Source organism: Triticum aestivum, chromosome 3D (assembly GCF_018294505.1).
Source record: "Triticum aestivum cultivar Chinese Spring chromosome 3D, IWGSC CS RefSeq v2.1, whole genome shotgun sequence".
NCBI lineage: Eukaryota > Viridiplantae > Streptophyta > Magnoliopsida > Poales > Poaceae > Triticum > Triticum aestivum.
The window spans coordinates 177093530-177110817 of record NC_057802.1 but is presented as its reverse complement, the minus strand read 5'-3'; the positions used below and the strand labels follow the sequence as shown (position 1 = coordinate 177110817).

The window sequence follows — 17288 nt, the reverse complement described above, 5'->3', positions numbered from 1 at the left end:
GGCGGCAATGACGAAAAAGCTTCCACATGTGGAAAAAGCTTCAACCAGGGGAATGCCAATGGTATGAGCAGACGACGGCGTGAGCTGCGGCCGGCAGCACGGTGGTGCTGCGACAGGCGCGCTATGGAGACGGCGAGGCTAGGTGGTGAAACATGAGATGCGTCTGTTGTCTTTTGTGTTGTTTTTGAAACGAGGAGCGACGACGTCCTGTTGGAGCGACGACCGCCGGCGAGGCGGAGGCGGCGAACTGCGATCTAAAGGGGGGCGAGGCGCGACCTGTTGCGAGGTCTGCAACCGACGGGGACGAGCGGTGGTGCAGGAACTACTAGCAGAGAAGGGGGGAATTTTGAGGATCTCGCGATGGTGGAAGACAAAGTCAACGAGGGACAATCAGGCGGTTGACGACACGCTAATCGTGCGGCTGCGGTGCGACCGGCCCACTTTCAAGATTGCACTGGAGTGCCCCGATTAACTGTCTTCTGTTATTCGGGCTCAAGTGAGAAAGTCTAAGCAAAACAACATTTACAGGCGCCAGCTATTTTCACGCAGGGCCAATAGACCCGTTGGCGCCAAGCCTATTCAAGGCGTCCCTCCCCAACCGCACGTCTCTTTTCCCCCCACATGCCCACCCACCATCGCCGCCGCCGCGCCACCATCCTCGCACCCCGCCAGACCGTCGCGCTGCCGCTGGCAGCGCCGACCACCACATGACACAGCCTCCGCGACGACCCACCGCGACCGCCGAGCCAGTCTTCCTCGGCGCCACATCCATCCCAAGTCCATGGCCCGAGCCGGCCACCAACATCCCCGTCTTCCGGCACCCGCCTCCCCCGCCGCCGCCGCAGAAGCACCCGCACGGGAAGCACCGGTCCCGCCCCGCCCGCCTCATGCGTTCGGTGCGCGCCGCGTTCCGTTCGTTCCCAATTCTCCCGGCACCGTCCTGCCGTGGGATGCCGTCGCTGCCCCACCTCCCGAGCCTCAACGGTGCCAGCCTCGTCAGGAACCAGTTCCATGGCTCCACGCGCACCACGGGGACGCTGTACGGCCGCCGGCGGTCGCGCATCACCATTGCCTTCCACGACAGCCCGGACAGCCCGCCGGGATTGCTGCTGGAGATGTGCGTGCCGACGGCCAAGTTTATCCAGGACGTCAGCGCGGCCGGCATGGTGCGCGTCACGCTCGAGTGCGACAAGCTGCAGCAGTACCAGCATCAGCACGCGGGCGAAGCGTCGCCGGCGCAACGGCGGCTGCTGGACGAGCCGACCTGGTCGGCGGAGGTGAACGGCGAGAGCGTGGGGTACGCGTCTCGGCGGGAGGCAACGGAGGAGGACGAGCGGGTGATGCGGTTGCTGTACGCCACGTCCATGGGCGCCGGCGTGCTGCCGGACGACGTGGCCGCGCATGCCAACGGCGAGCTCACGTACATGCGCGGGCACTTCGACCGCGTCGTGGGATCCAAGGACTCTGAGACGTACTACATGTACAATCCCGAGGGCACCGCCACCGGGCCGGAGCTCACCATCTTCTTCGTTAGGAATTGATTAGTTAATCTTATTCTCCTCCACCCTTATTTTTCTCTTCGATTTGTTTTATCATCTCCCCCCAGCCTTCTCTGTTTATGTTACGTATGTGTGCATAGATTGTAGTGACTTATTATTATTTTAGCCTAGAATGTTTAAAATAAGAACAAAATGTAGCAAAATGTGAAATTTAACTGCAAATTGATAGAATAGGAGTTCTCGTTTGATATTATTTATAAAGGAAAATGTTATACATCCGACGTTCGCCCCGGTGCAAACGCACGCGACACAAAAATAGTTATGCGACGTCATGCGCAAATTTCCACACACACCTCTGCCCACGAATCCATCATGGAGCAATCATTCGCTCCAGTACTTCATCGCTCGAACGATTTTCTCATGCATACGTCACACCACCTACATTTCCCCTACCTATCCATTTTCCGACAATCTGCTAGCCATGGCGGCTCTCCATTTTAAGCACAAGCCGCAGCGCGCCCTGGAATGTCATGTTGTCCTCACCGACCACCTCCCCTTGAAAAAAATCGGCTCCAGATCCGGTCGCCTCCTCACCGCCAGCCTCCAAGGGCAAGACCCCGATCTTTGTCACCGCTGCCATCAAGCCCTCGCCCTGGGTCCCTCGCTGGCATAGCCACCACTGCCGCCGGCTGAGACCACGCCTATTCATCGCCACCAATAGTCAATATCCGCCTCCCCTCGTCATTCTTTGGTCTGCGACATGTGCAATGCGGTGGCGTGCCACCCTCACTGTTTGACCGTAGAGAGTCACCATCACCATCCACTACAAGGTTGAGCCTCCGATGGTCGAAGTGGCTATAGCCATTTGAGTACCGCCGCATCATCGACCTCGCCATCTCTGTAGGATCGAAAGTAGGTCTAGAGGGGGGTGATTAGACTACTTGACCAAATAAAAATCCAACTTTTTCCCAATTTTAGTTGTGGGCAGATTTTAGCAATTTAGCATAAGTCAAGCAATCAACCTCCACATGCAATTCTAAGAGTGTAGCAGCAGAAAGTAAAACATTGCATATGAAGGTAGAGGTAGGGTTTGGAGAGTGCAAACGCAATGATGACACGGAGATTTTTGGCGTGGTTCCAATAGGTGGTGCTATCGTACATCCACGTTGATGGAGACTTCAACCCACGAAGGGAAACGATTGCGCGAGTCCACGGAGGGCTCCACCCACGAAGGGTCCACGAAAAAGTAACCTTGTCTATCCCACCATGGCCATCGCCCACGAAGGACTTGCCTCACTCGGGTAGATCTTCACGAAGTAGGCGATCTCCTTGCTTTTCCAAACTTCTTGGTTCAACTCCAGAATCTTGTCGGAGGCTCCCTAGCGACACCTAACCAATCAAGGAGACACCGCTCTCCAAAAGGTAATAGATGTTGTGTTGATGATGAACTCCTTGCTCTTGTGCTTCAAATGACAGTCTCCCCAACACTCAACTCTCTCTCACAGATTTGGATATGGTGAAAAGATGATTTGAGTGGAAAGCAACTTGGGGAAGGCTAGAGATCAAGATTCTTGTGGTAGGATTGGAATATCTTGGCCTCAACACATGAGTAGGTGGTTCTCTCTCAGAAAATGATTAGTGGAAGTGTAGGCGCGTTCTGATGGCTCTCTCACATATGGGGAAGGGGGTGGAGGGGGTATATATAGCCTCCACACAAAATCCAACCGTTACACATATTTGACCCAACTCGGTCAGACCGAATAGAAGAACTCGGTGAGAGCAATTTAGTTCAAAATGTGAATGTTAGGAATCTCGGTGGGACCGACTGAAACAACTCGGTGGGACCGATGTGCTAGGGCTAGGGTAAAACCTCATCTCGGTGAAGCCGACTACTTGAACTCGATGAGACTGATTTCAACAAGGAGCAAACAGAGAGTTGGTCAAGCAAACTCGGTGGGACCGATTTCACATTTCGGTAAGACTAAAATAATTGCAACAGGCAACAGAGAGTCACTACAAAAAAAGACACATCCGTGACATTTTGGGCCGAACTAAATTTTTTCCTGTCATGCTTATGACACTTCTATGACGATAATTTTGACAAAACCCGGTATCATCATAGATGTGGTGGGCTCCTACTTCTATGACAAAAAATAATGACAGAAAATGGGCTTTTCGTCCTAGGCGGGCCGGAGACGCAGCTGCATGACATTCTTTGGGCCGTCCATGACGGAAAAAATCATGGTAGAAGCGAGGGCGAGGAAAATATCGGGGAGTTCCCGGTTACGGTGGGTGGTCGGGGCCAAGCGATGCACGGAGGTTTGCGCATTTCTCTCGTACACGGACGCGCGTGTGTGCGAGGCTTTGCTCTCTAACTAAACCCGAGCGAGGCGTTGGGTTCTAACTGAACACGAGCGATTGCACTAGCTATGTTACTGAACCCCGATCAATCACTTGCTGTTAACTGAACCCAAGTGAGTCCTTCCCTACTGCTGCTAATTGAAGCCGATCGAAGCTGCCTCTTGATGAACAGTTTGTGGTGGGGGTTGGATGAACAGTTCCCGGTGGGGGTTGAATGAACAGGATCCCGTGGTAGTAGAGGCCGTTGCCGCTGGATGAACAGGACCCCGATTGAGGAGGCGTGGAGGTGGATGAACAGTAGCCGATGGAGGGACCCCGTACGTGGAGGGCTGGTTGAACAGGACCTCATGGAGGGGCTGGTTAAACAGGACCCCGTGGAGGGTTGGTTGTGTTGGGGAAAGTAGTAATTTCAAAATATTTCCTACGCACACACAGGATCATGGTGATGCATAGCAACGAGAGGGGAGAGTGTAGTCCACGTACCCTCGTAGACCGAAAGCGGAAGCGTTAGCACAATGCGGTTGATGTAGTCGTACGTCTTCACGATCCGACCGATCCAAGTACCGAATGTACCGCACCTCCGAGTTCAGCACACGTTCAGCTCGATGGCGTCCCTCGAACTCCGATCCAGCCGAGCTTTGAGGGAGAGTTCCGTCAGCACGACGGCGTGGTGACGATGATGATGTTCTACCGACGCAGGGCTTCGCCTAAGCACCGCTATGATATTATCGAGGTGGATTATGGTGGAGGGGGGCACCGCACACGGCTAAGAGATCAAGAGATCGATTGTTGTGTCTTTGGGGTGCCCCCCTGCCCCCGTATATAAAGGAGCAAGGGGGGAGGCGGCCGGCCTAGGAGGAGGGCGCGCCAAGGGGGGAGTCCTACTCCTCCTTTCCTTGTTGGAGTAGGAGAAGGAGAAGGAAGGAAGGGGGCGCCCCCCCTCCCTAGTCCAATTCGGACTAGTCCATGGGGAGGGGTGCGGCAACCCTTTGGGGCCTTTCTCTCCTTTCCCGTATGGCCCATTAAGGCCCAATACGAATTGCCGTAACTCTCCTGTACTCCAAAAAATACCCGAATCACTCGGAACCTTTCCGATGTCCGAATATAGTCGTCCAATATATCGATCTTTACGTCTCGACCATTTCGAGACTCCTCGTCATGTCCCTGATCTCATCCGGGACTCCGAACTCCTTCGGTACATCAAAACACATAAACTCATAATATAACCATCATCTAACTTTAAGCGTGCGGACCCTACGGGTTCGAGAACTATGTAGACATGACCGAGACACGTCTCCGGTCAATAACCAATAGCGGAACCTGGATGCTCATATTGGCTCCCACATATTCTACGAAGATCTTTATCGGTCAAACCGCATAACAACATACGTTGTTCCCATTGTCATTGGTATGTTACTTGCCCGAGATTCGATCGTCGGTATCTCAATACCTAGTTCAATCTCGTTACCGGCATGTCTCTTTACTCGTTCCGTAATACATCATCCCGCAACTAACTCATTAGTTGCAATGCTTGCAAGGCTTAAGTGATGTGCATTACCGAGTGGGCCCAGAGATACCTCTCCGACAATCGGAGTGACAAATCCTAATCTCGAAATATGCCAACCCAACAAGTACCTTTGGAGACACCTGTAGAGCACCTTTATAATCACCCAGTTACGTTGTGACGTTTGGTCGCACACAAAGTGTTCCTCCGGTAAACGGGAGTTGCATAATCTCACAGTCATAGGAACATGTATAAGTCATGAAGAAAGCAATAGCAACATACTAAACGATCAAGTGCTAAGCTAACGGAATGGGTCAAGTCAATCACATCATTCTCCTAATGATGTGACCCCGTTAATCAAATGACAACCCATCTCAATGGCTAGGAAACATAACCATCTTTAATTAACGAGCTAGTCAAGTAGAGGCATACTAGTGACACTCTGTTTGTCTATGTATTCACACAAGTATTACATTTCTGGTTAATACAATTCTAGCATGAATAATAAACATTTATCATGATATAAGAAAATAAATAATAACTTTATTATTGCCTCTAGGGCATATTTCCTTCAGTCTCCCACTTGCACTAGAGTCAATAATCTAGTTCACATCACCATGTGATTAACACCCATAGTTCACATCGTCATGTGACCAACACCCAAAGGGTTTACTAGAGTCAATAATCTAGTTCACATCGCTATGTGATTAACACCCAAAGAGTACTAAGGTGTGATCATGTTTTGCTTGTGAGAGAAGTTTAGTCAACGGGTCTGCCACATTCAGATCTGTATGTATTTTGCAAATTTCTATGTCAACAATGCTCTGCATGGAGCTACTCTAGCTAATAGCTCCCACTTTCAATATGTATCCAGATTGAGACTTAGAGTCACCTGGATCAGTGTCAAAAACTTGCATCGACGTAACCCTTTACGATGAACCTTTTTTCACCTCCATAATCGAGAAACATATCCTTATTCCACTAAGGATAATTTTGACCGCTGTCCAGTGATCTATTCCTAGATCACTGTTGTACTCCCTTGCCAAAATCAGTGTAGGGTATACAATAGATCTGGTACACAGCATGGCATACTTTATAGAACCTATGGCCAAGGCATAGGGAATGACTTTCATTCTCTTTCTATCTTCTGCCGTGGTCGGGCTTTGAGTCTTACTCAATTTCACACCTTGTAACAAAGGCAAGAACTCTTTCTTTGACTGTTCCATTTTGAACTACTTCAAAATCTTGTTAAGGTATGTACTCATTGAAAAAACTTATCAAGTGTCTTGATCTATCTCTATAGATCTTGATACTCAATATGTAAGCAGCTTCACCGAGGTCTTTCTTTGAAAAACTGCTTTCAAACACTCATTTATGCTTTGCAGAATAATTCTACATTATTTCCGATCAACAATATGTCATTCACATATACTTATCAGAAATGTTGTAGTGCTCCCACTCACTTTCTTGTAAATACAGGCTTCACCGCAAGTCTGTATAAAACTATATCCTTTGATCAACTTATCAAAGCGTATATTCCAACTCCGAGATGCTTGCACCAGTCCATAGATGGATCGCTGGAGCTTGCTTATTTTGTTAGCACCTTTAGGATTGAAAAAACCTTCTGGTTGCATCATATACAACTCTTCTTTAATAAATCCATTAAGGAATGCAGTTTTGTTTATCCATTTGCCAGATTTCATAAAATGCGGCAATTGCTAACATGATTCGGACAGACTTAAGCATAGATACGAGTGAGAAACTCTCATCATAGTCAACACCTTGAACTTGTCGAAAACCTTTTGCGACAATTCTAGCTTTGTAGATAGTAACACTACTATCACCATCCGTCTTCCTCTTGAAGATCCATTTAATCTCAATGGCTCGCCGATCATTGGGCAAGTCAATCAAAGTCCACACTTTGTTCTCAGACATGGATCCCATCTCAGATTTCATGGCCTCAAGCCATTTCGCGGAATCTGGGCTCACCATCGCTTCTTCATAGTTCGTAGGTTCATCATGGTCTAGTAACATAACCTCCATAACAGGATTACCGTACCACTCTGGTGCGGATCTTACTCTGGTTAACCTACAAGGTTCAGTAATAACTTGATCTGAATTATCATGATCATCATCATTAACTTCCTCACTAATTGGTGTAGGTGTCGCAGAAACCGGTTTCTGCGATGAACTACTTTCCAATAAGGGAGCAGGTACAGTTACCTCATCAAGTTCTACTTTCCTCCCACTCACTTCTTTCGAGAGAAACTCCTTCTCCAGAAAAATTCCGAATTTAGCAACAAAAGTTTTGCCTTCGGATCTGTGATAGAAGGTGTACCCAACAGTCTCCTTTGGGTATCCTATGAAGACACATTTCTTCGATTTGGGTTCGAGCTTATCAGGTTGAAGCTTTTTCACATAAGCATCGCAGCCTCAAACTTTAAGAAACGACAACTTTGGTTTCTTGCCAAACCACAGTTCATAAGGCGTCGTCTCAATGGATTTAGATGGTGCCCTTTTTACGTGAATGCAGCTGTCTCTAATGCATAACCCCAAAACGATAGTGGTAAATCGGTAAGAGACATCATAGATTGCACCATATCTAATAAAGTACGGTTACGATGTTCGGACACACCATTACGCTGTGGTGTTCCAGGTGGCGTGAGTTGTGAAACTATTCCGCATTGTTTCAAATGAGGACCAAACTCGTAAGTCAAATATTCTCCTTTACGATTAGATCGTAGAAACTTTATTTTCTTGTTACGATGATTTTCCACTTCACTCTGAAATTATATGAACTTCTTAAATGTTTCAGACTTATGTTTCATCAAGTAGATATACCCATATATGGTTAAATCATCTGTGAAGGTGAGAAAATAACGATACCCGCCGCGAGCCTCAACATTCATCGGTCCACATACATCTGTATGTATGATTTCCAACAAATCTGTTGCTTGCTCCATAGTTCCGGAGAACGGTGTTTTAGTCATCTTGCCCATGAGGCACGGTTCGCAAGCATCAAGTGATTCCAAAATCCCATCAGCCTGGAGTTTCTTCATGCGCTTTACACCAATATGACCTAAACGGCAGTGCCACGAATGAGTTGCACTATCATTATTAACTTTGCATCTTTTGGCTTCAATATTATGAATATGTGCATCACTACAATCGAGATCCACCAAACCATTTTCATTGGGTGTATGACCATTGAAGGTTTTATTCATGTAAATAGAACAACAATTATTCTCTAACTTAAATGAATAACCGTATTGCAATAAACATGATCAAATCATATTCATGCTCAACGCAAACACCAAATAACACTTATTTAGGTTCAACACTAATCCCGAAAGTGTAGGGAGCGTGCGATGATGATCATATCAATCTTGGAACCACTTCCAACACACATCGTCACTTCACCCTTAACCAGTCTCTGTTCATTCTGCAACTCCCGTTTCGAGTTACTACTCTTAGAAACTGAACCAGTATCAAATACCGAGGGGTTGCTATGAACACTAGTAAAATACACATCAATAATCTGTATATCAAATATACCTTTGTTCTTGCCATCCTTCTTATCCGCCAAATACTTGGGGCAGTTCCGCTTCCAGTGACCAGTCCCTTTGCAGTAGAAGCACTTAGTATCAGGCTTAGGTACAGACTTGGGCTTCTTCACTTGAGTAGAAACTTGCTTGCTGTTCTTCTTGAATATCCCCTTCTTCCCTTTGCCCTTTTCTTGAAACTAGTGGTCTTGTCAACCATCAACACTTGATGCTTTTCTTGATTTCTACCTTCGTTGATTTCAGCATCACGAAGAGCTTGGGAATCGTCTCCGTTTATCCCTTGCATATTATAGTTCATCACGAAGTTCTTGTCACTTGGTGATAGTGACTAGAGAACTCTGTCAATCACTATCTTATCTGGAAGATTAACTCCCACTTGATTCAAGTGATTGTAGTACTCAGACATTCTGAGCACATGCTCACTAGCTGAGCAATTCTCCTCCATCTTGTAGGCAAAGTACTGTCAGAGGTCTCATACCTCTCGACACGGGCATGAGTACGAAATACAAATTTCAACTCTTGGAACATCTTATATGTTCCGTGGCGTTTCAAAAAACGTCTTTGAAGCCCCGATTCTAAGCTGTAAAGCATGGTGCACTAAACTATCAAGTAGTCATCATACCGAGCTTTTGTCAAAAACGGTCATAACGTCTGCATCTGCTCCTGCAATAGGTCTGTCACCTAGCGGTGCATCAAGGACATAATTCTTCTGTGCAACAATGAGGATAAACCTCAGATCATGGATCCAATCCGCATCATTGCTACTAACATATTTCAACTTAGTTTTCTCTAGGAACATATCAAAAATAAAACAGGGAGCTAAATGCAAGCTATTGATCTACAACATAGATATGCTAATACTACCAGGACTAAGTTCATGATAAATTAAAGTTCAGTTAATCAAATTACTTAAGAACTCCCACTTAGATAGACATCCTTCTAATCTTCTAAGTGATCACGTGATCCATCTCAACTAAACCATGTCCGATCATCACGTGAGATGGAGTAGTTTCAATGGTGAACATCACTATGTTGATCATATCTACTGTATGATTCATGCTTGACCTTTCGGTCTCAGTGTTCCGAGGCCATATCTGTATGCTAGGCCCGTCAAGTTTAACCTGAGTATTCCGCGTGTGCAACTGTTTTGCACCCGTTGTATTTGAACGTAGAGCCTATCACAGCCGATCATCACGTGGTGTCTCAGCACGAAGAACTTTCGCAACGGTGCATACTCAGGGAGAACACTTATACTTTGATAATTTAGTGAGGGATCATCTTATAATGCTACTGTCAATCAAAGCAAGATAAGATGCATAAAAGATAAACATCACATGCAATCAATATAAGTGATATGATATGGCCATCATCATCTTGTGCTTGTGATCTCCATCTCCGAAGCACCGTCATGATCACCATCGTCACCAGCGCGACGCCTTGATCTCCATCATAGCATCGTTGTCGTCTCGCCAATCTTACGCTTCTAGGACTATCGCTACCGCTTAGTGATAAAGTAAAGCATTACAGGGCGATTGCATTGCATACAATAAAGCGACAACCATATGGCTCCTGCCAGTTGCCGATAACTCGGTTACAAAACATGATCATCTCATACAGTAAATTTAGCATCATGCTTTGACCATATCACATCACAACATGCCCTGCAAAAACAAGTTAGACGTCCTCTACTTTGTTGTTGCAAGTTTTACGTGGCCGCTACGGGCTTAGCAAGAACCGTTCTTACCTACGCATCAAAACCACAACGATAGTTTGTCAAGTTGGTGCTGTTTTAACCTTCGCAAGGACCGGGCGTAGCCACACTCGGTTCAACTAAAGTTGGAGAAACTGACACCCGCCAGCCACCTATGTGCAAAGCACGTCGGTAGAACCAGTCTCGCGTAAGCGTACGCGTAATGTCGGTCCGGGCCGCTTCATCCAACAATACCGCCGAACCAAAGTATGACATGCTGGTAAGCAGTATGACTTATATCGCCCACAACTCACTTGTGTTCTACTCGTGCATATGACATCTACGCATAAAACCAGGCTCGGATGCCACTGTTGGGGAACGTAGTAATTTCAAAAAAATTCCTACGCACACACAGGATCATGGTGATGCATAGCAACGAGAGGGGAGAGTGTAGTCCACGTACCCTCGTAGACCGAAAGCGGAAGCGTTAGCACAACGTGGTTGATGTAGCCGTACGTCTTCACGATCCGACCGATCCAAGTACCGAACGTACCGCACCTCCGAGTTCAGCACACGTTCAGCTCGATGACGTCCCTCGAACTCCGATCCAGCCGAGCTTTGAGGGAGAGTTCCGTCAGCACGACGGCGTGGTGACGATGATGATGTTCTACCGACGTAGGGCTTCGCCTAAGCATCGCTACGATATTATCGAGGTGGATTATGGTGGAGGGGGGCACCGCACACGTCTAAGAGATCAATTGTTGTGTCTTTGGGGTGCCCCCTGCCCCCGTATATAAAGGAGCAAGGGGGGAGGCGGCCGGCCTAGGAGGAGGGCGCGCCAAGGGGGGAGTCCTACTCCCATCGGGAGTAGGACTCCTCCTTTCCTTGTTGGAGTAGGAGAAGGGAAGGGAGAAGGAGAAGGAAGGAAGGGGGCGCCCCCCCTCCCTAGTCCAATTCGGACTAGTCCATGGGGAGGGGTGCCGCCACCCTTTGGGACCTTTCTCTCCTTTCCCGTATGGCCCATTAAGGCCCAATACGAATTCCCGTAACTCTCCGGTACTCCGAAAAATACCCGAATCACTCGGAACCTTTCCGATGTCCGAATATAGTCGTCCAATATATCGATCTTTAAGTCTCGACCATTTTGAGACTCGTCGTCATGTCCCTGATCTCATCCGGGACTCCGAACTCCTTCGATACATCAAAACACATAAACTCATAATATAACCGTCATCTAACTTTAAACGTGCGGACCCTATGGGTTCGAGAACTATGTAGACATGACCGAGACACGTCTCCGGTCAATAACCAATAGCGGAACCTGGATGCTCATATTGGCTCCCACATATTCTACGAAGATCTTTATCGGTCAAACCGCATAACAACATACGTTGTTCCCTTTGTCATCGGTATGTTACTTGCCCGAGATTCGATCGTCGGTATCTCAATACCTAGTTCAATCTCGTTACTGGCAAGTCTCTTTACTCGTTCCGTAATACATCATCCTGTAACTAACTCATTAGTTGCAATGCTTGCAAGGCTTAAGTGATGTGCATTACCGAGTGGGTCCAGAGATACCTCTCCGACAATCGGAGTGACAAATCCTAATCTCGAAATACACCAACCCAACAAGTACCTTTGGAGACACCTGTAGAGCACCTTTATAATCACCCAGTTACGTTGTGACGTTTGGTAGCACACAAAGTGTTCCTCCGGTAAACGGGAGTTGCATAATCTCATAGTCATAGGAACATGTATAAGTCATGAAGAAAGCAATAGCAACATACTAAACGATCAAGCGCTAAGCTAACGGAATGGGTCAAGTCAATCACATCATTCTCCTAATGATGTGACCCCGTTAATCAAATGACATCCCATGTCAATGGCTAGGAAACATAACCATCTTTGATTAACGAGCTAGTCAAGTAGAGGCATACTAGTGACACTCTGTTTGTCTATGTATTCACACAAGTATTACGTTTCCGGTTAATACAATTCTAGCATGAATAATAAACATTTATCATGATATAAGGAAATAAATAATAACTTTATTATTGCCTCTAGGGCATATTTCCTTCAGGCAGTAGCCGGTGGAGGCTGGATGAACAGGACCTCGTGGGAGGGCTGGATGAACAGTAGCCGGGGAGGCTGGATGAACAGGACCCCATGGATGAACAATAGCTGGTGGAGGCAGGAGGAAGTCGACGGTGGATGAACAGTAGCAGGTCGAGGTTGGAGGAAGTCGATGGTGGATGAACAGTAGCTCATGGAGTCCCGTTTTGCGGTACGCCACACCCCTCCCTATCAATAGGACCCCGTTTCGACCGTAGGCGCTCCAACAGTCGTCCGTTTCCTCCGTTTTGCGGTACGCCACACACCTCCCGATCAACAGGACCTCGTTTCGATCGTACGCGGTCGAACACAAGTCAGTTTCCCTCGTTTTGCGGTACGCCAAACCCTTCCTGATGATCAGGACCACGTTTCGACTGTACGCGGTCGAACAGAAGGCCCGTTTCCTCCGTTCTGCGGTACGTCAGACCTCGTTTCGGCTGTTACGTCCAAGCCAATTGGCTCCCGATGAACACGCCGTATTTCATTGCCTCTTGATGAACACGACGCATTCTGTTGCCTCCCCATGAACACGACGCAGTTTCTCCGTTCCGACCCAGCCGGTTGGCTTCCGATGAACAGGATTAGTCGATGTACACATTAGAGACCCCACCCGTATGTACGTACGTAGCCGTATTTACTATCTTGTAGCCTGGCCATACACACGTGTACATGATATAGACAGGACTGCGTGACATGCTACGTCGGCGCCTCTACCTCAACACGTGCTGCTCCTTACTCGGCCACGGTACATCACTTCAGAGACACCGATCGACCGCTATGTACGTACACGTTCGCGGCCAGACAGATAACGCTACCTTCGCTTCAACCTGGTGGGTCCCAGTCGTCAGGGGGTAAGAAGGCAGTTCCTTCCATGCAAAGATAGAGCCGGTGGGTCCCAGCTGTCAGGGGGACATTTTTTCGCGAAACACAAAGGCCCTTTCGGTAGGTTCGAGGTGTCAGGTGGAGGAATCATTATTTTGCGCATAATAAGGAGGCACTTCCTTGCGTGCGGCCATGGACCCAGCTATCAGCCTCTCCACTTACAGTCCTCTTCTGATGGCTGTCGCTCGTTGACCGCGCTGACGACGCCATACCGCCCGAGAGCACCAAGGTGGTGGACGACGGTGCGAACTAGGAAGGGAATGACCCAGAGCCGGGGAATACGAAGCGGTGGATGCCCACGCGGAGGGGAGTACGAGGGTTGACTTCTTCCGCTGTGGTTGGAAGCTGCCGTCTCCGGAGAATAACAGGGGGTGTGGGTGAGTAGAGGGAAGGCCTGGCCAGTAGTAGTATGGTCGGGTGGTGAGGCCTACCCGGTAGCACAGCCGGCCACGGGAGGTTGGAGCAGGCGGTACGGTGGACACAGGTTTGGGCGGCTGGAGCAACAAGACCGGAGGTTGAAGACGCAGCTTGGTCGTTGGATTAACATCCAACGGTCAGTGCAGCTAGAATCGTTTATTGACTAAGTTGACAAAGCCCTGTGTACGTGTTAACTTAGTAGGCCCACAAGTCAGCCTCCAAATCTGGTGGGTCCCAGCTAGCAGGGGGAATCAATATTTTTCGCGTAATAAGGTGGCACATCCTTGCGTGCGAAGATGTTTTCTATTTTTTTATTTCTTCTTTTTGGAGTTAGAATAAAAAGAAAACAATTTAGCATCTTCGGTACAGTCTATATTTTCATGAAAAGGATCATAATAAAGCTGGTGGGTCCCAGCTGTCAGGGAGAGGAAACTTTTTATTTCCGCGTAATAAAGGAAGCACTTCCATGCGTGCGAAGATGTAGATGGTGGGTCAAACCTATCAGGGGGAGAAATTATTTGTTTTCGCATAATACGGGGGCACTTGCTGTGTGCGGCCATGGGCCATGTGGGTCCCTACTGTCAGCCAATCCACGTACATGCCTCATCCGATGGCTGTTGTTTGTTGAAAAAGTTGACCACGCCGCGCCGAGAGAACCAACGCAGTGAACGATGACGAGTATTACGAAGGGAACGACCCAGAGCCGGCGAAGACACAACAGTGGCTGCCCACACGGAGGGGAGTACGAGGGTTCACTGGTTCGGCTGCGGTGTGAGGCTGCCGTCGCAGGTGAAGAACAGGAGGTGTTGGTGAGTAGAGGAATGGCCTGGACGGTGTTTGGGAGTAGAGTGGGCCAGTGAAGCCTGCGCGGCGGCACAGCCGGCCATGGGAGGCGGTAGCAGGCGGTACCGTCGACGGTGGTTTGGGAAGCTGAAGCAAGAATATCCGAGATTGAAGAAGCACTACAGTTGTTTGATGGACATCCATCGGCCACTGCTGCTAGAATGTGTCTTGACTATAAGTTTACAAAGCCCTCTGTATGCCTTAGTAGGCCCACAAGCCTTCCGTACGCGTCACTGACTATAATTCTCAAAAAAATAGTAGGCCCATAAGTGAGCATCAGATCTGTGGCAGAGAACATATAGCCCATTAGCGATTTGTAATAGTGTACAACCCATTTTTGAATTCTAATGGAATTTACTACAACCATTTACAATCTGTTAAAATTACAGCCCAATTTCTAGCCAGGACAATGATTAATAATTTCAACCAACCTCTCAAAACAGAATTCAACCAAAAATCCCATATTTTGATGGGATCCAAAAAAAATTTATGCCGAAATTTCAAGTCAGAGTAAATATAATTTCAAAATGAATTTGTATTAGGTAAAAATCTAAAGAATACTGCGCACGCAATAAGTAATGAAACTAAAATTTCCAAATTCAAACAATAATATTTTTGAAACTAATTACCTGTTTGGTGTGTTTTTTGTATATTTACAACCCAGTTTTTATAATTACATCCCATTTCTTATTTCTTAAAGCCCATTTTCTTGTTAGGCCTAATGCATCCCTCATAGGAAAGATTTACACCCCAGCGGGGCGGAGAATAACAAGTTGACCTGGGTTGGGTATTCCGCAAAAAAAGTACAGCTGGGCTAGCCATTTTCACCTTGAAAAAGTAATATCTGGGCTGGATATTTGGTTGACATAAAATAATAGCCTGGGCTAGATGGGCCACAGCCCTCCCAGTTGATACCCTGCTCCTCTGAGCAACAACAAAAACATCGCTCAAGAAAAACTCCGCTTACACCTAAAAAAACAAATACTGCTCGAGCTGCTAGGTCCCAACTGTCGGCCGCTCCTTGTGCATTTCTCTCGCTTATTGACTATATAGGTTGACGATGGTGTGTGACCGTGATGTCAGGAAACCAAGAGGAAGAAAAAAATTATAGTTGTATATCATAAGGAGGAACTTGCGCACGTACGGCAGTGGCCCTAGTGGGTCCCTACTGTCATCCTGTCCAAATAAAGTCATCTCCTGATTCCTCATGTTCGTTGACCATGTTGACAATGCTCGGCGTCATGGCGAGCGCAACAACTCGAAGGACGACGGAGAGGGCCTCGCGGGCCCTACGAATGGTCTGATACAGCGCCCGCTGCTCATTCAGGAAGCTAGGATCATCGGAAACCTATGAGCACCTTCGAGTGACTGAGACGACATGAAACCGTATGGCCGCGCTTGGGAGCTCTGGATTGTTTCACACCTATATTAAGATACAAGTGTAATTTACTCGTCATCCGAAACAATTCGTAAAATACAGGCGTAATGAAACCGAGGGCCCGAGGTTTATAATAAAAACTGGCGAGTTACGCGTGTAATTTGAGAGACCAGTGTATATTTTACTAGTCGAAATCGACTAACCAAGCGCTTCGCCCAAGACCATCTGCTTTTATTTACAAGCGTCAGTTTTACAAGCAGTTTTGGTTAGAAAACAACGATCCAATCATGGCCTAAGATGATGAGTTGGTCGGAAGATCATATGGTTTCACCTCTAACCTACCCGAGTTGTCGTATAGGATATGAATGAAAGATAAGACAATGAACTTCTTAAGCACAGAAACAACAGAAGAGGATGATCTTCTTAACATGCAAATCACATGCATTAGATCAACATGCAAAACAATATGAAGCATTATTCTCAAGAGACACGATGAACAGCTCGTGAAGCCGCATGCCACAACATTCCAAGGTCAACTTTGCAATCAAACTCACAAGGCCTGACATTACATAGACAACATTCAGAACAAACTCTTAAAATACCTTACATAAGTCAACATTCATATGACTATGCATTTCAGCAGAGTAAATATTTACTTCTGAATTGAAGACAGGAATAGGAAAAAACGATCGACGTTGCTCACATCAAAGGGCGTCCCACTCAAAAATATCAAATGCATGTCTTCTGGCTAACATCAATGAGAAGAAATTTGACAAGGTCTTCCAATTCCAATATATTAAACTAATGTCTTCTTGCTAACATCAATGATTAAACTTTGACAAGTTTTTCCCATTCAAAATATGTAATGCCTATGATTGTGGAATGGGCAGGGTTTGTCATCAGTTTGTCATCTGATAGTCTGGTGGCTCAAGGGGACGACGAATGATTAGAGAACCATTCGATGTATTGTGCATGATGAAGTAATATGGAGGACACGAACTGTTGGAAATATGCCCTAGAGGCAATAATAAAATGGTTA

The 17288-nt window shown here is 47.2% G+C and overlaps 1 protein-coding gene across 1 annotated transcript; it reads left to right on the top strand.

Annotated features, from left to right (window-relative positions):
• Positions 1 to 596: 596 nt before the first annotated feature.
• On the top strand, positions 597 to 1590 carry LOC123074454 (protein MIZU-KUSSEI 1). The gene has a single exon (XM_044497302.1). It carries the CDS (start codon positions 708 to 710, stop codon positions 1539 to 1541), a length of 834 nt encoding a protein of 277 aa, XP_044353237.1. The 5' UTR covers positions 597 to 707; the 3' UTR covers positions 1542 to 1590.
• Positions 1591 to 17288: the final 15698 nt, after the last annotated feature.

What these genes read in the sequence shown, in the direction of transcription:
- LOC123074454 (XM_044497302.1), top strand. Translation starts at nt 708, where the DNA reads ATGACACAGCCTCCGCGACGACCCACCGCGACCGCCGAGCCAGTCTTC.